The 22,870-nt window shown below is 43.5% G+C and overlaps 1 protein-coding gene across 3 annotated transcripts in view; it reads right to left on the minus strand.

The window, feature by feature from the left end:
• The window catches only part of Zmat4 (zinc finger, matrin type 4), a 391,831-nt gene that overhangs the window by 133,009 nt on the left and 235,952 nt on the right, over positions 1–22,870 (minus strand). For 2 of the 3 annotated variants that reach the window (XM_039094822.2, NM_001134747.1), the window contains one exon: positions 3,842–4,069. In XM_039094822.2, the coding sequence (XP_038950750.1) occupies positions 3,842–4,069 (228 nt within the window). Of the gene's footprint in view, positions 1–3,841; positions 4,070–5,784; positions 6,391–22,870 lie in introns of those variants that run through there. The other variant, XM_039094823.2, reaches the window with a different exon arrangement.

The raw sequence follows: 22,870 nt of genomic DNA on the forward strand, positions 1-22,870 counted from the left end.
CAGCACAGTAAGGCTGTGAGAATCGCTCCAAAAATACATGTCCAGAAAGAAACACACATACAAACAACGGATTTTCCTCTTTAAAAAAGAGTTCACTTATGTCTAAGTGCTTTCCCAGCAGCACGCGTGTGCAACACTCTCAGAGGCCTGGAGAGAGAGTTGGGGAACGCGGAGCTGGAGTTACAGAGGTTATGAGCCAACGTGTAGATGCTAGAACGAAACCAAGGCCCTCTGCAAAAGCAGCAAGTGCTCTGGACAGCTGAGCTGTCTGTCAAGCTCCACAAACAGAAGATTGTCAACAAAATAATTCAAGACAATTCAGGAATGAAAACTAAACTAACCAAGTTTTTGTAATTATTGCATAATGAATGCAAATGAAATTAATTTCAACCCCCTGCCTCCAACTATACAAAGAGTTAATATGAGACTTAATAATGAAAATGAAAACTATACACATGTAGAAAAAAAGATCAAGAACATCTTTGGAAAAACAAAAACATAAAAAAAAATCACAAAAACACAAAACAAACGAACAAACAAAAAAAAGAGCATCTTTGGTCACAGGTGTAAGCAATGATTATGTGTCCGGTGCATGTGGGTCAGGGTCAGAAGACTGGGGCTGACCAGAACCATCCAGGCATTTCTCGGGATATAAAGAAGTCCCACATGATCACAGAAATATGAATCATTCGAGTACTTGTGTTGTCAAAACCCATAAAAGCATAACACTTTAGTGTCTGCACATTTAAGTGTATACAAAAATACACATCATCCTTTAAAATTAGAAGAATCGTAAAGACTGTATGGTGAAAATTATCCAATCAGAGACCTTGCAGAAACGAGGCATGCAAGATCGTGGGCCAACTCTTTTTGGTTTATTTTTGGTTCTGTTTGACATTTTCTTGTTACCCGTTCAGCAATTATTGAGCAACTATTATTCCTTCCCGTAAGCTAGAAGCTTGCACGTCAGTAAGAGCGAATAGGAGAGCCAGATTCCAAGTTACTAATAATCTATATGAAGAATAGAAAGACATTTTTTTTAGAAAAAGGAAGGAAAGAGAGAAGAAAGGAATGAAGGAAGGCAGGTGGGCCAGAAAAACCATGGAATTTAAAAACCAGGAGGAGAAAGCTGTGAGAGAGGAAAAGGCAATACAGACAGCATCCTCTATCTTCCTGGAGCCGAGTGTGTGTGTGTGTGTGTGTGTGTGTGTGTGTGTGTGTGTGTGTGTGTGTGTGTGTGTGTGTGTGTGTATGTTGTGGTGTAGCCCTATCTATCCTAACACTTCCTCTTTAGACCAAGGTGACCTCAGACTCACAGAGGTCCACTTGCCTCTGCTTCCCAAGTGCTAGGATCAAAGGCTTGTGCCACCACCACCTGGCGTCACTTTTTTTAAGTTAGAGCATGCCTGTATACCTGATGCATTTTTATCTCATTAACATCATGATTTAGGGTTATGTCAAAAAATAGTATGTTTATGTGCATCTTTTAAAGACTGACAGTTCCCCCAAATCGCTTTATTCCTCCACGGTCTGCAGTATGGAACATTTGCATAAATATATATCAAAGCATCAGCTGGAGTGACTGAAAAGGTGGATCCAAGGACAGTGCTCTGTAGGCTAGTGAGTCGTGAGTCGCAGTCAGACAGCGATACCGAGTCAAAGAGCATCCTTCTGTCTTCCGTACCAAAGACGACCCACTCCGGTGCAAGAGAATCCAACGCCCAAGTCATTAAGATGTAGTTGCACATAAAAGATGCAGTGCAGATAATTTAAACGAGACAAGAAGAATGTGCTATAGGAATAATTCTTCTTCATGTCATGGTATCTGGAACAGACAATAAATAAATGCTCATTTTTCTCTTCCAGTGCCCTGCTATGAAGGAGTCGGCGAGCCGACTTGCCAACTTCCATTAACAGCAGCTTTGTGGGGTGGCCCTGGGCTATCGGGGAGACTTTTCTGTTTACAAGACAAAGTCATTAGCACTGGAGGCTCCAACAAAACCCAACAGTTCCGTTGGCTTAAAACCTTCTACGACGTGAATTTAGCTGACAGACTGCACAGGAAGGACTGGTCTAGCTTTTCTGTAACTAGCAACCAAACCAGAAATTAAGCAAAGAACTTGCGTGTTCTTAGTCACTGTTCAAACATTACGGAAAATTCAGCCTCAACTGCCGCTTCGCCCATGCATCCTGGGCCCTGAAACTCATATCCACACAGCAGGCTGTGAATTTTCCAGAGGGTGCATAGAGCCCTGTTTCCTGCTAATGTGTCCTGCCTCTTGGCACACAAATGATTTTGCTCACATAGCCTTCTCGCTTGTTCACACAGCTGGCTCCAACTCAAGTCCTTTTCCTCGGCACAGCCTTTCTCAACGAACTTAGCCCATGTCACACCATGACCTTTGATCCCACTCCTGTGACCAAGAATCATCTAAAGTCATTTACTGCCTGAAGCATCCCTTTTGCAGGGTCCGATACCAGACTGGGGGACTAAAAGCATTATTTTTTTCTTGCAGGGCCCAGCTGAATCCAGGTTGCCTCCTCAAAACTGGCTGTAAATGTGGTACTTTATAGCTCACAAGTGTTATTATTATTGCTGGTCCCCTGTCCAGCTTGTAAAAATCACATCTGAAACCACCATGGATCAGACTGAGATAGATGGAATGAATGGTACTTTACACGGGGCATCTTTTTCTGAGGAAAAAACAAAAGCAACATCATACATAGCATGAGATAGTGTTCTGTTTCTACATTTCCGATATCAGGCTGATAAATGCTTATGTGATCAAGAAGTGCCTCAATGATAATTGAGAAATAAAACATAGCACCGAGTCCCATAAATTGGTCGTGGCCACTAAGGAACCCACAGCAGTCCGTGTCACTCTGCACTATCCAAGCCTCTGACAGCCTCAATGACAACCAACCCACATGAACTTCAAATGCTTTCCAGCAGCCTGGAGACCTGGGGGCAGGAGGCAAGCAACGGCTGTGGTGGGCCGCATGGCACAGCATGGCTTCATTTGGCTGGATGTAGACTAGCAACACGAGTTTACGTAAGGCAGCATCGTTGGCCCTCAGCTTCTCTTCTGCCTATCTACAAAAGCACTCAATGCAGAAAGGGCTAAAAGTAAATAGAAAAAAATAAAATGGTTCGTGGATCCGAATCTTTGATCTGCTAGGGAGTCAATACAAATACGGAAGTAAAAACAGAGATGGTCTTACAAGTCAAGCTAAAGCTATCCACTGCTCATTTCCTTTCATATCCACTCCTTTGAGAGTTTCCCAGCTGATACCTTTTATAAAACGTGGTACAATGCAGCAGGAGGGGACACCTTAGCCAGCCATATCATGGTGCAGCACCTTAGCAGGTACCAGCCATACGATGGGTCTAGGATAAAATGAAGTTTATTTGGGGAGGCATGAGAAGGGCAGTTGAGAAGGGAGTAGAAGCAGAGAAAGGAGAAGGGGGGAGGGAGGGAGGGAGGGAGGGAGAGAGAGAGAGAGAGAGAGAGAGAGAGGATCCCAGAGAGAGAGAGGATCCCAGAGAGAGGGAGGGTCAGAGGGGGGGGTCCGAGAGAGGGGAGAGAGAGAGAGAGAGAGAGAGAGAGAGAGAGAGAGAGAGAGAGAGAGAGAGAGAGAGAGAGAGGCCAGAGAGAGGCCTATCAAGCCAGGGTCCTATTGGGCTGTTGCTAGGTAACTGTTGGGTGGAGCCTAGAAAAAATGCTTACATGCTACCACCACCCTTTAGAGTTAATGCACGTACAATCATTATTCTGCTTTGGGAAAATGCAAGGCTTTTGCAGAGAGCCTGGGTTGGGACCATTGAAAAGACTTCTCTTACCTCTGAGTTCCCCCAGATCCAGAGATGTCCCAAGCTGCTCTAGCAAGGCAACCCGAGCTGCGTTCTTTTTGTGTTTCTTGCCGTCGTAATGCTGCTGGGCCATCAGAGGATTGTTAAACCAGGCTGCACAGAGACCGCAGTACCTGTCTGAGTCTCTTCTCTGATAGGGAGATGCGACCATGGGGGCCGTGTCCACTCGAGGGGCCTTAAGTGAAGTCAGTGGTGCCGCTGTGGAAGAGAGCAAGAGCATGTCAGGACACACTTCCCTTCAGGGCTGAGGCATCAGCGACCCACGCGCTGGGTGTCTAGGGCTTTGTCAGGACCAGGGAATTACCATTGCCAACAATCAGTTTTAATTGGCCAAAACCAAGAGTCTCTAAAGCATTGAGATGGAGGATTGTGTAAGAAAGTTTTAAATTGAAGTCTTGAAGGAATCTTTCTGTCAGTCACCTTGAAGCACAATCAGGAAAGAAAGGCTCAGAAGGGGTCAACTGGTACTAAAAGTTGAAAGAGCCAATAAACAGAGTCGTTGACTACCTGACTTGCATGCCATAAACTAAAGTAGCCATGCTAAATATGTCAGTTTTTTTTTTTTATTGGTATAGGCTATTTCAGACCATACCTGCTAACACTGACTTTGAAAGTACAATTTCTCTCCCAGAAAGACCAGATGAGACACCCTCCCGAGCAGATGTTGCTTTATCTAAGCTGAAAGGGCACACATCACTATTTTGAGATTGTACTCCCAGCTATTAATTTAACACATCCCATTGTGAACTTACAGTTATTTCTAGCCTAGGAAAAGAATAGAATTGAACTCGAAGGAGTTTACTAATGGAAAGTAAAAATAACTTCTGTGTGCTTTCAACATACAAAATGCCTCTCTCCTTACAATGAGCGTGCCTGGAGTTACTGTCCTACTTCTCAGATGACTGACTTCAAAGACAGCAGAGGGAATGGGATAAAGGTGAGAGATTGAGTTATGCAAGGTACATGACCAGATACTTAGGATCCAAGGCCAACAACATTCCTTCTGAGACACCCCACCACCACCACCACCAAGAACCCCCTTCATGCTTAGCAAACACGGGGACTAAAGATCTGCCAGCTCCTTGTTTTATGAAGGATTGCACTGAATCACAGGAAGAAAATGTTTCAATCCAAATTATTTTGGAGGAAGAAACTTGTATTGAGTCTCGATGGCTCATTAGTCATACACAATTTAACAGCATCTTCCGAATGTCCCTAATCTCCATGACAAGAATTTGTAGTTGACAAAATCATGACAATTAGGATACTCTTCCAAGAGAAAGCAACAGCCTGGGACATCAAAGACACACTAAAGAACTAATTAATCAATTCCTCAAGCTCCCAAAGTTTTATGGGGGTCCTTTAATGTTTGAGTTAAATGATGGGTATACAAATACACTCTTGCCATGTGACGGCTTCCCCCAAGCACCGTGGATCGTGAGAGTGTCGCAGGCTGTCTTCCTTTAATCCTGAGTGTTCATCATACTTGTAGCTAAGATTAAACAAAATGGGGCTAAGTGTGGAGGGGCTCTGATACATTTCGTATCTTTTAAAAGTCTCCCTGCTGAATTTGGTCAGCTAGAACCATACAGAAATGAAGCACAAATGTGGACCCTAGGTCTCCGCTGCCATCTGGTATCATTCCGTCATGACTTAGCCACACTAATGAAAGCTACGAATATTCAGTCCACCCATCTTAAGGAAAGATAGCTGTCTCCTATCTCAAAGAAATTGCACCTTGCTTCTAAAGTTTCCTGCATCCTTATCGGCTTCCGAAAGATACACAGCTACAAGGCAATGGGAAACGCATCAAACATTCACAGTCTGAGTGAACACAGACTCCTCAAACAGGATTGTTTTTCTTTACACCGAATGCTAAAAGGGATTTCTCAGTCATTTTTGTTACTCGATACCTGATAGTCTACATCCAGGCAGAAATGGCCCGCAAGCATCTATCAGATAGATGAGCATTCTGGCAAACAGGAAAGTCGCTTGTTCCTGTGTTTGTGTTGTAGCTTTGCTCCCCCAGATTCCACCTTCTTAGCGCATAACCCTGAAAGCTCATTTTCTAGCCATCTCCCCATCTCAGGCCAGGTCCTAATCCCAACAAGCCTGTGAAGGATGGGACAAAGGCAGCAGCATGGAAACAGCCTTGAATCGGAGTTAGATCCTGGTCAGAGCTTCGACTCCACTGAGCTGGGTGAGCTTCCTGATTCCTGACATCTTGGTTGCCATGAAGCCACACCTCAGGGTCACCATCTCTTCTTAAGCCGGTACGTTTATCATTACAGGCTCACTGGGTGGGGACAAGCAGGCTGTAGAAATACTTATTTATGTCTTTGACTCCATGACAAATATAGAAAGTGTATAGGAGGAGACTGGTCTCTCAGTTTTAATGGAATCTCTGTGTGCATGGATTGTGACACAATGCTTGAGCGAGCGCACTGTCCTTACCAAACAAATACAGAGAGGAACAACAATTGTCTTTGAAAAGCGACGTTAGGCAAAATGGAATGTTACCTTACTTTCACATTTTATGTATTCTACTTGTAAGAAAATATCCAATACTGACCTCACCTACCCTTCTCAGATTTAAACCCGGGAGAGTGAACCACTCAAAATCAGTGTCTGTATTGGTTTGTTCTTAGCATTAGATTCATTTAACTCTCTATGTCCAGACTATACTTTCAACCAAACACAGAGAATATGTAAGGTTTAAGAATCAAGTCCAAGCACATTCTCACACAGCCTGTCATGTTTCCAATGTTCATCCAATGGTAAGAACCGCAGCCCTAGGTAGTACCAGATTTTCCTTTTAAATTACCACAAAACAGCAATGGTGGTGGCACATGCCTTTAACGCCAGCACTCCAGAGGAAGAGTCAAAGGGCCTAGCCCTAGCCCTAGCCCAAGCTTAAGCCTAACTCTAACCCTAGCCCTAGCCCTGAGAAGGAACTGAGTTTTGGGTGCACTTCCCTCAACTCGGTTCGAGGCTAGCCTGATCTATGGAGTGAGTTCCAGAACAGCCAGGGCTACACAGAAAAACCGTGTCTCAAAAAGCAAAAACAAAAGACAGAAAAAAAAAAAAAAAACAAAAACCAACCAACCAAACTAACAAAATCCCCATAAGTAAAGCTCTCTCAGATCTTCATGCAAAAGACAGTCCTACAACATAGGCAACACCAGCAGAGCTGGTTCTTCTGTAAGCATTAGGAAAATTGTCACATTTATTTTAGTATCTTACAAAAACATAGCTCTCAGAAAAGTACCTAATATTGTACGTTAATGCTCCTAAAGTTAAATAGAAATTTTGTTTTCTCAACAAGACCCTCCTAGAGTTAGGGACTTGTCACTATGACCTGCCATCAACTGACTCTTAGCATTGGGCACGTGGCTCCTAGTTATATCCTTCCTATGGCTATACTGTCCTATAGGATGCTCCTCCGTTCATCTATTGAATGAGGCCCTGACAAGCAGAGAAGGAGAACGGTCTCCTTCCTCTAAACTGACAACCATTTCCTAACTATACCATTCACTTGGCAATTCTTAAAAACCACTCATGATCTTAGTCATATAAATGTGTGTTTGTATGGATGTGTGTAAGGGAAATGAGATGATAAACTTTCAGAGATAATCTGGATTCACTGCCTTCTCTAGTAGATAGCCCCGATCCCTCATTGCAATTCAAAAACATTCTTTTTTAAAAAAGAACTAGGAACAATCAAATTTCTCCATGACTCGTTTAGTACATGCACTTAACCTGAAGCCATGCAATAGCATTTATCAGCTCTATATACCAGCTAGTGTGAAGCATACTGCAACAGGAGTTATTAATTAACTCTTTTCCTAGGTTCATACAATCAAGACATGTGGTGCTTGTATCAGTATATGTATTGGTGATTTTTTTTTATTGCCAAATTGATACAAACTAGAGAGGAGACCCCCTGTTGAGAAAGTGCCTCTGTAAGGTTGGCCTGGGAAATGCCTGTGGGAATTTTCTAACCTGTTAAATGATATTGGAAGGTGTAGTCCACTAAGGGTGTTGCCAATCCCTAGGTAGGTATACTTGGGTTATGTGAAAGCTAGCTGAGCAAGCTACAGAGAGGGAGGCAGTGAGCAGTGCTCCTCCTTGGCTTCTGCTCCAAGCTCCTGCCTTGCTCAATGAAGAATGGTGATCTGTGAGTTGAAGCAACTTCCTCCCCAAGTTGCTTTTAGCCATGGTATTTATCAACACAATCGAAAGCAAACTAGCACTGTGTGTGTGTGTGTGTGTGTGTGTGTGTGTATACATATATATACATATACATATATATATATTTCTGAATTTTCTCATTTTCGAAATATTTTCAGCCCAAATGCTTTGGCTAAAACATCATGGGTTTGTAGCCAGTGAACAATAACCTAAACGGACCCCATTTTCCCTAGGAATTGAACCCCCAGACTTGACTTAAAAGAGTCATATTCCCAGCCTTAAACACATTTCATATCCTTCTGCATGCCTGATACATATTTGTCAGGAAACAACATCTCAACAGAGGGTCATTAGGTGAGTTGTCGTGAAGAGTAACCTGGAATCATAATGCACCTTTGACCCCTGTCTGTGTTTCCTGACAAAACCACCAGCTGATTTGAGGATAAAAATGTTTTTAGTGTCTGCACTGCTGTCAAAATACTACTGTAGTCTGCAACAAGAAATTCTACTTGCGACCCTACTGAGCACGAGAGGTGACCAGCTAGTAGTATGTAACACGTCTTTCATTGAATGAAAGAACATCTAATTAACCAATTACTAAATAAATTGTCAACATTATAAGCAAGTGAATTTAGATGAAGGCAAAAATTGCCTTTTTGTTCAAAATTATACCATAAAGGGCTTGAGAAACTTGGGTCATGATAGTAAATGTACTAAGTAAAAGCAAGGAATGACAAGCTGTCAAGAGGGATTTACATCTAAATTGGGGGTTGGGGCAAGCAACTTGTCAATGTATGGATTCACACCCCATTCTTCCCTTTCCTTTTGGAACTACTAAATTAAGTAAGTTGAAAGCCACTATCTTCTAATTGTCATCATTTTGTAGGGTGGCCCATTTCTTTTTTTAAACACAACAAATTGTGCATCCTGCTCTAGAAACTTCACTTTCAAGTAGGAAGTTGTATCTCTCCTGGAGTCCAGACTGCTTTTCTCTGGCTTCTCTTATGGTATTGGGATTGCCACTTCTGCTGAGGGATTAAGTTGGTTGGATTAAGAAATGACTTAGTTGTGAGGCAAAGCACACCAGTGTATCTACAACGACATCTCCAGGGACTGTTAGATCCTGGGGGCTCTGAAGTGGTGAATGGATTCTTCTCTTGGTAGATTCATCTGCTGGCATTTTGGGGAGGTAATGAAAGGAGATGGGCCCAGTTGGAGGAGCTTGTTCTATTCCCCCTCCTGCCTCCTCCCTTCCAAGGACAGGAGCCTTCAGCACACCTCCCTTCCCCCACCTACAAGGATTCTCCGTCCCAAAGCATGGGGGACAAGCAAACACAGAGTGGACCCTCTGAAACTATGTGCTTAAACAATTTCTCTTCTTAAGTCAGGCATTTTAAACAAAAAGTGACTGATAAGGTATCATAAAATGGCCGATACTGAAGCCAACAGAATATACTACTACCAGATCATCAAGGGGGTTATCACAAGATGGCAGCCGAGTAATAAGTTGTTACCCTACTTCTATCACCAGCTCCCAATGAGGGGTTCTCTTCAACACCATGCTGATGGCAACATCCCCTCTCCCTTTCTCTCTCCCCTGTCATGTCCTCCTCACCTCTGCCAAGTCCTCTCTTCTGTCTTACTTCTCTCCTTGCCAATCTTCTGCATTCTGCCTTCTTCCCTCTTAGCCACCACCCCTTCTTATCACCTCCCACATCCTCTCTCAGTTCCTCTCTCTCTCCCTTCCTCTCTGTGTTTGTCCCTCCCTGAATCTCCACCATTAATACTACCATCTCCCCAACCCCGGTTCTTCTTTTCTTAGCTTCACTAATTCCTCAATACTTTCTAAACACTGAGGTAAGAAAGCACAGGCTGCTCTGACAGGGAGCTTATGCATGGAGGCATAGCCAGGGACCTGCCTCACTTAAAATATGTGGCTTTCTTGCCTTGGCATTCTTATCCGCAATGCTAATCCTTCCGTGTGTTGCCATTTTTAATTTCTTAGTGCACCTGTCCCCAATTCTTGATTGGCCACTGGTACAGTTTGACATTCATGGGATGAACCACTTAGCCTAGGGCACTCTAGTAAGAAGTAGCCTAGGAAACAGCCAAGTCCAGGTATCCTGCTTTGTGACCAGCTTCAGAGTTAGGCCACCTGGTTCCCAGTGGTGCCTGGGGACCAAAAGGTCAAACAAGCCATCATGTCGAGCCCAAATGCACTTCTCAGGCATCAGCATCTTCTGTCAACGGGCATTATTTGAAATTGTGCATCTTTTTCCCTTAAAAGAAATTGATTTCCAGTGCTTGTGATGGACTGTCTTTCTTCTTTCTTATCTTAATTCAGATTAATGACAGCGGTAATTCTTCAGCAATTGTCACTTCCTCCCCCAAAGACTGTAGATAGCACATCTAAGTGGATCACTTGAGTGCTGCAGCAGACCCATCTGCCAGTGTAAATCATTGTGTCACCAAGCTATCCTGAGCCTCTGCAGGCACCTGCCTCAACTACATGCCACCGTGAGAGGACCCACTTGTACTCAGATGTGCACAAGGTTAGATGTGCATGTGATGAAGGAAGAAAGGAAGGAAGGAAGGAAGGAAGGAAGGAAGGAAGGAAGGAAGGAAGAAGGGAAGAAGGAAAGAAGGAAGGAAGATACCAAGGACTTTTGGTGACATTTACTTGTTGTGAGTATGTTTTAATAAATATCTTCTGAAATCTAAATTTGAAAGCTTTGAGAATTTCAATACAATAGTCACAAGCTAACAAAGAAGACACATTCACCATAGGTGATAGAGTTTTCCATGTTCCGAAATACCATACAATAATAGGAAATAAAACAACATGATCATGTTTTAGTACGAAGTGACCTGCAGAAATCCTCAGGATAGAGCATAAACTAAAGGATCTGGTTTATATTGTGCACGGGATACAAAACCAAACCACATACGAAGTGATTACATCCATGCTCAGGCCATAAAACTATACACAAATATTGTAAGAGTAAAAATCAGAATCTTAACAACGCTTGCTTCTACTCCGGATCGTGGATATTTTAATATTCATGCATATATACTCACTGGTGTGGAGGAAAGCATTTTCGTTTTATAATTTATGTGCAGGCTGCATTTCATGCTACCATGTTTTAGTATAAAGCCTGGGAAAACATGACTCTGGAGACTTGTGGCACCACAACTGGGTCTTAAATCTCAGAAGATTTCATTTGCAGTGATTTATTTATTATTTTATTGTTGATTTTCCTGGAATTAAGACGGAGGAAAGGTAGCCAGAAAATAATATAAGAGTGCCTGTGTCTCCTGACTTCCCAGAAGACCCAAAGGAGAGAAGCGGTTTTCACAGTACTTGAGAAGACCAAAGAGCTTTACAATCATTTAAATAAAGTTAGGTACCTCTCCTCTTCTCATAGGAAAGACCCTGAAGTGAATCCTCTTCCCCATGCTTTAAAAAAAAAAATCACATGCCACACTATAAATTAAACACCGTAGTTTGTAATGTTTCAAGCAATATGCCTTTGTGTATTTCCCAAGAATGAGCAAAGGGGAAGATGGCGCCCGCCACAGAACTGTCAGTCTAATTCAGCTGTGTGTCAACATTCTTAGCACAGTCAGCCTGCTAACCGGGCTTGCTTCCTCACCCACCCGCATGCGTATGTTATCAGTCTTCATTAAGACAGTAGTCGTAGATCAGTGGTTTTCATTAATACAGAATAATTCCCTGCAGTTTCAATCACTGATTAGGATCTAAATATCTTAAGAATGCCTGTGTTCTCTAGAATCTTCATCTCTGAAAAATAGGCTATTACGCAGAACTTTAGAGAGGATGAAAAGGCCCTTGATAACTTCCTCATACTAACAAGAATTTAGAATGTAATTTCCACAGAACAAGGGTCATTATCTGTTTGTTCACTGAGCCATCTCAGGTGCCGGGTACTGGGCCTCCACAATGTAAACCTTTGTTAAGGGAAGAAAGAGGTTCACTCTCTGTAACTCAATTTACATCTGAGAAAGACCCATGCCTTGCTTAGGGCACCCCCTGACCTGGTAAAGTGGCTGCTGTTGGACCAGTAAGCACAGCGCTCTGCAGACCCCCATGCTTCTCTTAGAGAAGGCCTCATGGCATGGTGTCTGCAGACTCTCCTATCTCCTATGGGGGAGATGCTTCACTCCCTATGAGTAGCAGAATCATTGGTTTTGGTCACAGTTCCCAAGCCCTTGGTAGAGTTGGCCTGAGAAAATGCACAGAACTCATATATAATCCATAAGGGATGTTAAAATCTGAAGAGAGCAAAGTCTTTTGGATCCCACAGGAGCCACTAGCCCAAGGTAACCCACATCTTTACCATTAGATGCCACCTCCCTACTTCCATGAACCTGAACTTTTACATGTTATTTAGAGCTAAACTAACTGATCAGTGAGGAGGTATCAATGGTTCTTGCCAAGGTTTGTGATGCTATAAGGTGTTCGGCACACAAAAACTCTCCTTACTCAGAAAGGCTTTTGAAAAATGAAAAAGGTACTTTTGTCTCCTATTTGATTTATATTTTCAAACGGCCAAGTTAACAAAACAGACTATTAAACTTGTTTGGTTCTAGCTACTTGGTAAATGTATCGAGATACGGTATTCCTTTTGACCAAAGGGGGACATAGGCCTAGGAGAAAAATTCTGAAGACACAGAGTGTAGCATAATTTCAGATACATTAAGAATTATAATGTTCTACCCACTGTACCCTATGGCAGTGTGGGATATACCCCTGAGACCCTAGATGCCCTAACCTTCAGGTGTTCAGCTAATATTATATATTTTACCACATTTAGACTTTATATTGTTCCTCTCTTTTCAAAATTCAATTGAGATCATCTGCCCTCACCTTAAAGGATGGTCTTTGGGATGCGACTTGACATGTCTGAGTGGCCAGCGCCATTACTCTTGCACTTTGAAGCCATTATTGACTGAACTTAGGGTCATTTGAAAGGAAGTATTGGGATATAAAGTTAGTCTACCTGATGTCTATGGGGGCTACGAAGTAGCAAACAAGAGAGTAGCAAATGTAGCTTTGATACACTGTACCAAAGAGCGATTGACATCCTGAGCAGGACCGGGCAAGACGAGCGATGTCATCGCTCTGTTCATAATGGTGCACAATTTAAATGCCAGTTGTGTAAATCCAAAAATTTTCCCGAATTTTCAGATTCATAACAAAGGGAAGTCACATAGAAAGGTGAACGGTTGCTTATTGCTTGGGCAAGAATTACCTCACACCTTTAACTGGATGCCTCTAGACATGATGCCAACCCCTGACCTTAGATGTTTACCTGGCACAGGCAAGAGGCAACATTCAAGGCAAGTTCAATGGTGTTGCCGACACCGGCTCCCAGAATGTGCTCTGAGCAGAAAGAAGCATTACCTAGATCACAGAAACTTAGGTCAGAGCAGCAGGAGGACAGCACAGCTGACACCCGCACTGGCACCAGCTGGGGATCTTTCTACTTTGTCAGCCTTCCCACTCCACCCAACCCATACCCGACACTCAGAGGTAGGAAATAATTTACTTATCCTACAGCATCAGCTATTCAGCTGGAGAACCAGCTTCCTGGATCATTTCGTATAGCCCATGAATATTTATAGAGGAATCAGAGATGAGAATAGTGATCTGTGTGAGAAGCATGTCCAACATAAAGCACCACTACTAAATCTGGAGAAAGAGAGGCCGCCTTGCAGCCTGGGGCCAGGAAAAGCAGAACATTTGGAAGTCCTGATGGGAAGGGAGCCTGGCCTTGTTCTCTGAGCAGAACTCCCACAAACACATCTGCTTTTTCACCCACACCACCTTCCCTCCACAGACAGAGTTTTCTGTTTTCTCTCTCATACCAGTACTGGGATCCCTCAAGCATATACTCTGAAGTTAGCATTGACCTCAATACTCTATAGGGGTTTCAAGTTATGAAAATGGACTCTATTAGAAGCACAATATTAATGTGTGGTAATGGTGGCACACATTTTTAATCCCAGGATTCAGGAGGTATAGGTGAGCAGATCTCCAAGTTTGGGGCCAGCCAGATCTACGGAGTGAGTTCTAGGAGACTCCGGGAGACACAAAGAAACTGAATCAGAAAAAAAAATTACCAAAAGTATAACATTAGCTATGCATGCATAGTGCTTTATCTATTCGCCCAATCCAAGGGTGCAGTGCTCCTTCTTAACTACCGTTTGGATAAAAACAAACTTGAGACTTAGCTCTATAAAACTTCAAAGCAACTCTACAACCTCATGTGATCCCATCATGACACAGAGGAGCTATGGCACTCTAGGACATGGCAAGTCTCTTCCAACATTCACACCAAGAGCAGCCAGTGTTTGTTACACGCTAAGGTCCCCTGGTCTCTAAGAATGTGGTGCCCCAGGTTTTGTGCTTCTGCTTTTCAAAGTGAGCAGTAAGGTCGGTGAACAGAAGGGGAATGCAAACTAAGGAGAAGTTTTTAGGCTCAGCAAGTATCTCCTTATAAATGCTGGAAAATCATCAAGTTAGTTCATTCCCCAGAGGACTCCGCAAAGCATACATTACCAAGTGAATTGGCCACTGTCATTAATTTCAGTATGGCTTCATCAACACACATCATTACTGCTATACAGAACCCGATGGCAGCTGAGTACATGAGAGCATGAGTTATTTCTTTGGATAAGTCTGTATGAGCCAAGGACAGCCAACGAGAGAATGGGTAGTTTAAATCCCGTCCGTCGTGTGTGCCCCCGACGTCAACCCCGAGTCAGTTATTCTCCAACCCAGAGATGGAAATCTGTAGTCTGAAAAAGTCTCAGATAATTCATATGCAAATTAATTTTGGAAAATTAAGATTTAAGGACTCAGTGGTTCTCTGTCTTGGCGGAGAGTTAGAATCAGCTGAGGGAGGTTCTCTGGCCTCACTAGACTTGGGTGAGAGTAGACAACAGTAGGTCTTAAAGCTTTGCAGGAGCCAGTTGGGTACCTGGCAGCAGTCCCAATTGGGGACAGTCTACAGCATGGACTTACCTTCAGGACAACCTTCCCAAGTGTGGTGTCCCATTAGTCCACGTGTTTCATAGCTGACACCAAGACCTACACCAAGAGGTGCAACTCATGAACTTCAGTGCCAGAAGGGTGCATTTTAACCCAATTGCCAAGCACTACTTTTTATTGAAAGTCCATATGCTTCCTTAAAAAAGAAATCACAAAGCCAACAAATAATAAACGATATCATATTGGTAACAAAAAATCACACTAGATTCAAATTCACAACTTTGCATGTGACTTTTGTAGCTTTTCCTGTGTGACTTCATGGCTGTTTGAAAATAGGTTTTCAGCCGTGCTGGGACCCAAAACCACCTCACCGCTCATGTTCTTCCCTTAGTTTCACAATGTTGTCTATCCTGAAAGGGTCTGAGCCAGGAAAGGTCAGGGCTGTGGGAGTGGGAGTGTCCCGATAGCTGGCCACAGCGTTGTTGTTGTTGTTGTTGTTAGAGATTCGAAACTCTTCCACGGAGAAACAAGATGCCTGATGGTGTCAGAGGGAGGGCATGCTAGAGCCAGAGCTAGCTGGTGGCTTACGAAGCAAAGCCAGGGACACGCGCCCACGCACGCATGCGCACGCCCATGAAGGTAGGCGCGCACACATAAGCCGAAGATCTAAAACGACTTAAATGGCAAAAGAGGTTCTGAAGCACATCTTAATCATACTTGAGACGCAGTGGAGATGAGGGAGTTTGGCCTGTCAGCTTTCTATTCTCTGAGTCCGCCAGGAAGAGCGGACCTTTACAGGGGAGGTACTTAATGACCCCTGATGCTAAGGCATGAGGCCTGCAGTTGGTAACTAAACCCGGCATAAGACTTCAGCGCCAGCCATCATTTCCAGTGGAACAAGGGAAGGCCATCACAGCAAACAGGCTGAGGGAGGCAAAAGAAATGGAATCTCTTTGGAAACAGGGGCAGGAGATGGGATTTTGTGAATTTGTACTGTCTCTGGATGTGGCGTAAACACTTTAAAAAGCAAAATTCTTTTTTTATTGGTTATTTTATTTATTTAGTTTCCAATGTTATCCCCATTCCCAGTTTCCCCTCCACAAATCCCCCTATTCCCCACTTCTATAAGGGTGCTCCCCCACTCATTCTCCCACTCCAGCCTCAGTGCCCTAGCCACAGGACAAAGGGGCTCCCCTCCTATGGATGGCAGACAAGGCAGTCAGTCCTCTGCTACACATCAGGTGGAGCCATGAGTCCCTCCATGTGTACTCTTTGGTTTGGTGGTTTAGTCCCTGGAAGCTCTGGAGAGGGGGGTCTGGTTGGATGGTATTGTTGTTCTCCCTATGGGGTTGCAAACCCCTTCAGCTCCTTCAATCCTTTCCCTAACTCCTCCATTGGATTCCCTCATGCTCAGTCTGATGGTGGTTGACTATGAGCATCCACATCTGTATTGGTCATGCTTTTGCAGAGCCTCTCAGAGGACAGCTATGCCAGGCTCTGGTCAGCAAGCACTTTAATATCAGGATTCACAAAATGTGTGAATTAATCTCCTCTTTTGTATTTAAAAAAAAAACTGTAGTAAATGCTTTCCCACCTGGAGTTAGCTTCCTCCAATGCCCTCTATGCATTACATTTGCTAACTGAAAGAGGAAAGTCCCAAATCTCAGCTGCTATGCTGACTGAAAGCCAAATACTGAGGTTAATGATTTGCACTTTGTATTAGTCAAGGCAGGATCACAGGAAGAACGGAGGAGTGGGCTTCAGCCTGCGCTTGCTTCTCAGGCAAGTGATCTCAACAGGTAGCAATCTGGTGGCAGCCTATCCTACAGACGACTGGGGATTGCCAGTTTCTAATGTTCTCCCTAACGTCCCACTATTGAGGCCTTTGCTCAAAATTCCTAGGCCCTGCCTGTAGCCATCCCTAACTAACAATAAAAGTTGCAGCCTGCAGAGGGATTGAAAAAGCTTAGTGGGGTCCCCTTAATCTCTCCTTTGTAACTCATAATACAACAAAATACTCTTAGGTAAATTTAAGGCCCTCAATTCCCTTGCACTCAACAGACAAGTGGAAATCACTTAGTGGGAAATCCACCAGAGAAGCAGTTTCTTTGAAGGCTATCCGAGTTAAGGAAAAGAAAAAAAAAAAAAAAGAAAAGAAAAGAAAAGGAATTGTTAAGCTTCTGTTTTCCTGAGCCAACTCCCCATTGACTCACTTTATAAAAATTAACATGTTTTCTATTGTATTCTAAGCCAAACCCAGAGGTCTGGCTTTCCTACCTTGAGATGTGGTGAATTGTATTTATGATCGGTAGTATGGGAGGGGAAGGAATCCGAAAAATGAGTACACCTGCTGTCAGGACAGGCATTGACTTCATAGGAACAAGAGAGGAAAGGCGAGGTCCTAAATGTCAACAGAGTTCTGGGCAGTCTGGGAGCAGTTCAGAACAGGTATGGGGGCTCTTCGGAAGTGTAGACTGAGAGAAACCTTGGTCTTGTCTTCCAGAGTTTAGTAGGGAGATGCTAACACCCTCAGTGCAAAGCCTGCTGAGGAAGAAAAGTGAGAGAGACCCAGTTCAAAGGAAATCCTGGACCTAGTGGACAGCCTGTGGAGGTCAAGTACCCAACAGCATCCTGGCATAATCACAGTTGGAATCATCACAATGTGGCCCAAGCTTAGAACCAGAGATACCAATGAGTATATCACAGCCCTTTTCTGTGTCCCTAAAGAGAGGGGGAACTATAGGCATTGATGGGAGCTGGGCCTTTAAAGCAAGCTTCGTGGTCACAGAAAATTTAAATCTAAATATTCCAAATATTAAAAAGTATTAAATGTATAAAAGACTAGAATATATATAACATATTTATATGAAGGTACATAGATAAAAACCAATGTTTTTTAATATCTAAATTCCCTAAATATAAAACAATCAGATGCTTGCCTCTTCCAACACAGCACCTGTTAAGGTCTACTTGTAAAACCAAGAGGAAACACGGTGCTCTAAGGCTGGCGTTCGAGATCTGTGGCTACTTCAAGGAATGAGGATGTGTGGAATGTTCACTATTCATTATTTCAGGTGTAATGCCTACTTGATAGGCGTCTTCCCAGGCTCGCAGACTAGACATGGTCTAGTTGAATCACAGTCATCGCTGCCAGCTTTGTCTGAATAGCAATGTGCTCATTCTGTGTGCACATCCTAAGCCCGACCACGTACGTCTCCTGCTGACAGCTCCAGGATAGTAAGCACAGCAAATTGATCATTTTGCTCTGCCGCTGAACTCCTTCGTAGACATGGTGAAAGGACTCATTCGGCTACATCCCGAAGGCTGCCTAAGTCCTCTGTGGTCTTAAAGCTCTCTTAATCGCCAAAAGCAGAAATGTTGAGTTGATGGCAGTTAAAAGCATTATGGGTATCACATAAGACAGGAGTTGCATGGTGGTCAACACTCACAGGGTACTCTCACCTAGAGCAAGGTCCTCACTGTTTAGTGAGTCTTCAAAGGACAGGGAATTAAAGTCTATTGCCTTTGGGGAATTTGATTGCTGGGGGGGAAGGCAGGCAAAGCTTTTATCAACTCTCTGTTTATAACTATGTTATAACTATAACAGTGATGACATCAGGGTTGGTAGTTGTGTCACTTGCCTTAGATGACCACAGGCTAGGGTCCACAAGCTCCTGATATTGCTTCCTGCCGACACCACTGGATCAACCTTTGAGAGCAAGCTTTTATTGAACACACGCTCACAGTAACTGTTAACATAAGTGCTAAAATGGATGGACGGCTGTGCTTTCTCATACTAACAAAACTTTATGCGTTGGCTTCTTGACAAGTCATTTCCACTGTCAACCAGGGGCAAAGTAAGTAATTTTCAAAAGAGGAATTATTTGTATATGAGATGCTTACATTTCCACGTTTGGCCTGGGAAAGGGGAAAGGGACAGTAGTTGGAGTATTAAAACCCTTAATTCGTTAATCTTGTATCTTTAGTTAAAAATGCAAGAAGCCAGAAAACTTGATCAAGTCATTGTTCCGAGCCTACGGTGGTCCAGAGGACAAAAGTCTTAGCCAAAAGACATCAACTCTTGTCATTCACAGTGCCAACACATTTAAGCCCTAGTGACCAGAGAATGGTCCAGGAACTGGCCGGTGTTATTCCTCCTTCCATAAGATACCCTGAAGGGATAACTACAAGAGAAGAGAAGTGTTCCCGCTACCAACCACCTGCACGTCCTGGACAGCTGATTCCACTCCTCTAAGCTTCAGGTCCCAGAAAGAGAAAATGAGATGATTTGCAATTCTACAAAGCTATGTCTTGTATTTGCACGCAGCTAGGAAAACAGGTATCAAGGCAGATTATGCCAAGCAACCTAAGGAACCAGAATCAGAGGGTAGAACAGCAATGGTCTATAAAATCTCACATGCAAATAGGAGGTGTGGATGGAGCCTGGGGTGCATACATTATTCAACATTTGGAATTTATGTAACTTCCAAACAGACCTAGAATACCCTGATCTTTAGTCATTCTACTCAGAACTCAAATAAGCAAGTCTGTGTCTGGCAGTGGAAATTCGTGGAAGATTCCTGAAGCCCTGTCTCCTCTTCCCCAGGGGATAAAGGCAAAGAGAAGTAGCCAGTCAACACACTTATACATAGAAGCTGGGTGGTAGAAACCATGACTGATTTGTTCTCATTCCCATCCTGCTCACCGCCCCTCGAAGTAAAAAATGAGCAAAAGTACAAATACCTGTCCTGTGGCTGTGGTGCTACTGACTCCCTGGTAGGAGCCCTAGGGTTTGAACTGCTAGAAGCGAGCCAAAATCAGCCGATCCTTTCATGACGCGTTACTTACTGCTGGGGAGCAGAGCTAAGTCCTGGACCCAGCGACCCTCCAGCCTTTGGCTTTTCAGTTCTGACTGCACACAGTGCAAGTTACTCACTTGCAGGTCTCTGCTTCTTCTTCAGCAAGAGGCTCCTAATAATGATACATTACTGTGCTTTATGTCTGACAAAGCACAAAGATTAAATGAAACAGCGAATCCAATGCTTCTCGTATAATGGCTTTGCAATTACCAGCTCTGGTTACTGGTTCTGTTATTAAGTGAGAGTCAAGCTCCCCAGCTCCACATGGTTTAACCATATTTAGGATTTTTTTTAATGTTAGTTTTTATTTCATTGCAGAGTAATGAGCAGACTTTTTGAAGCCTAACATTTAGAAATGAATATAGGGTAATTTTTTGCTAGATGTACACATAGTCAGTTCTCATTATTCATAATGGGGTTTTTAAATCGTGGCCAGGAACAGTGAGTGGCAAGCTAGTGCTACTAAAGGAAGCTCATGAGCTCACATTCTGATCAGTGGATCAGCGCATAATCTTGTGTATTTGTTTAGGATATATTACTTAATGCATACAACTGAATGTATGTCCAGCAGTGTCCTAACTAAGGCTTGAAAGAACCTGAAATAATGCATGTGATTTTGCCATGAAGTCACCTCCACCTGCTTGCTTTAGGGATGCTAAACATTCCTTGACACAACCCTTGGGACAATTATAAATGGCGGTCAATGGGAAAAACTCATAGTCAAAGGGCTTCACCCTTAATAGAAAGCTAAACAAAGACATTGCTAATTGTGCAATGGCTGACACCAGCGGGCTAGAGTCTTGCCTCCTTCAGCCTTGCTGTGGAGCTTTTCCATGGGGGTGACTCAGATCTCTAATGGTTCTCTACATGTGTGGGAATAACTACAAGGTGCTCTGGGAAGCCTGGGCATTTCAGTGAACACGGGTAAAGGTTGCCATGTATGCTGATACACACATGTATTCATACAGGACAACCTTTTCACTCTGTGCTCATGATGGGCACTACACTGGGTTTTTCTGTATGCATCGTCTGTCTTCTTGTACTCCTTCTGCAATGCATTTGAAGGCTAGATGCACGCAAACTTGTACAGGTATCCCAGAATTTAAAGGAGGGTCTGCTTCCAGAAGCTGGGTTTGTGTCTTAGATCCCAATCTATGCCATCTCTTTCTCAGAAAAAGCTTTTTGTAAAGTCAAGAAAGTGAGCAAGCGGGTCCACCACTGTCTTTGAAGTTTAACCAAGTCTATTCACTGGAAAATGGAGCCATAAATATTTCAACAGCTATCACTATTCTAATGTTGGCTCCCAACTTTACACATCCAACAGATGTTTGCTCTGTGCTCCACAAACTCTATGGCAAGCTCGGCAGCAAGACCGAGGAGGTAACACCAGGGTCCGTGCTAAGCAGGTCTCAGGACTGGACTGCAGGGACTTTCCAGTTAAGGCAGCTATGGCACCACAGAAACGTTGGAAAATGAAAGAAAGGTTATTGCCAGCTTTAGCGTCCCTGCTGCCAGGCTAATGGTATTTGGGAATTTTACAAAACACTGAGCTCAAGATTTTCCTTTTCTGGGAGTGATAGATGCATTCACAAACGCTTCCGCATAAAACAGAACCCCGAAGGGACAGGACATCAGTGGGCTAGATGAGGCTCTCCGGGGAGAGCAACAGTCAACTCCAGAGCATCACTGAAGGCTTATATCTCGTCCTCATGTTTGTAGTCTGGCCGTAAAATGACCCCTATGTTATACCTACTCACAATCAACTTAACATCTAGGGTAAGATATATATATATATATATATGTGTGTGTGTGTGTGTGTGTGTGTGTGTGTGTGTGTGCATATATGACACTATATTGACACCATATAGAGAGAGAACACTATCTCTGAGCCGTATCTCCACACAATGCTCAGCTATTTTAACTCATCTTCTCTGCCAGGTTTCTCTGACTCTGCACATCAGCCCGCACTTTTGCACTCAGAGGTGTCATCATGTAGGAACTAAACAGCAAGTTCTATTTTTCTATCATTCGCTATCCTGGAAATCACTGCAGTCAATCTGGCGTCTGGGAATGCGCCAGAAGTACGGATAAGTATGGAGATATGACTCCTTTATGATGTGAGTTTCGAGAACAGCTGGCAAGAACAAATGAGCCCAGTGCATTCGCCTTGGACAACGAACAATAGAACAGCTCGTGTGCAAATGATATGTCCCAGAGAAAAGTCCAGAACGGAGTAAGTAAAAATAGCTACATTTCTGGGATGGACAGAGCCATTGATGGGGCTCTAATAATGTGGCTGACATGTTCTCTGATTATGTTATCAGCTCATATTGTCATCATCACAAGGAAAAGGAGGTAGAGTAACGCTAAGTCCTTCACTAATAATTACTGGGATTTACGCATGGCTTATGCAAAAGCCCACAACGTATTCTCTGAGATTTCCAAAAGCAGGTAGGATTCCCACAGACTAGGGGAGTCCTATTGAGGATTTAGCAGGGTGCTCAGGTACACACAGGACGAGTGAAGGGCATCTCAGAGATGGACCAGGGCACATTTGGGAGTGGGGATTCAGAAGCTGTGCCTTACATTTGAGAATGCACAAAGAAAGAATGGTGGAAACACAGAGGACATATGGCAAGCTTTCGATATTGGGAGAACAGCACATACACTATCTGAGAAGCAGCCATCAATGGCTGTGCCTGGCAGTGGAGGAGTAACTCTACCTGAAGTATAGACCTCACATGAAGACAGACCTCCAGGTTTGCCACCATGCCCTGCCCACAGCCATGGCCCTTAGGTTGTATCTGTGGGTCCCCAGACGACATGTGAATTGTACATGTGGGTGACAAGTCAGCTTTTTCTTGGGAAAATTAGTCCCGTTGTACCTGTGACAAATTATCACATACTTAGTGGTTTCAACATAACACACTTTAG

The sequence above is a fragment of the Rattus norvegicus genome, chromosome 16 (genome assembly GCF_036323735.1).
Source record: "Rattus norvegicus strain BN/NHsdMcwi chromosome 16, GRCr8, whole genome shotgun sequence".
NCBI lineage: Eukaryota > Metazoa > Chordata > Mammalia > Rodentia > Muridae > Rattus > Rattus norvegicus.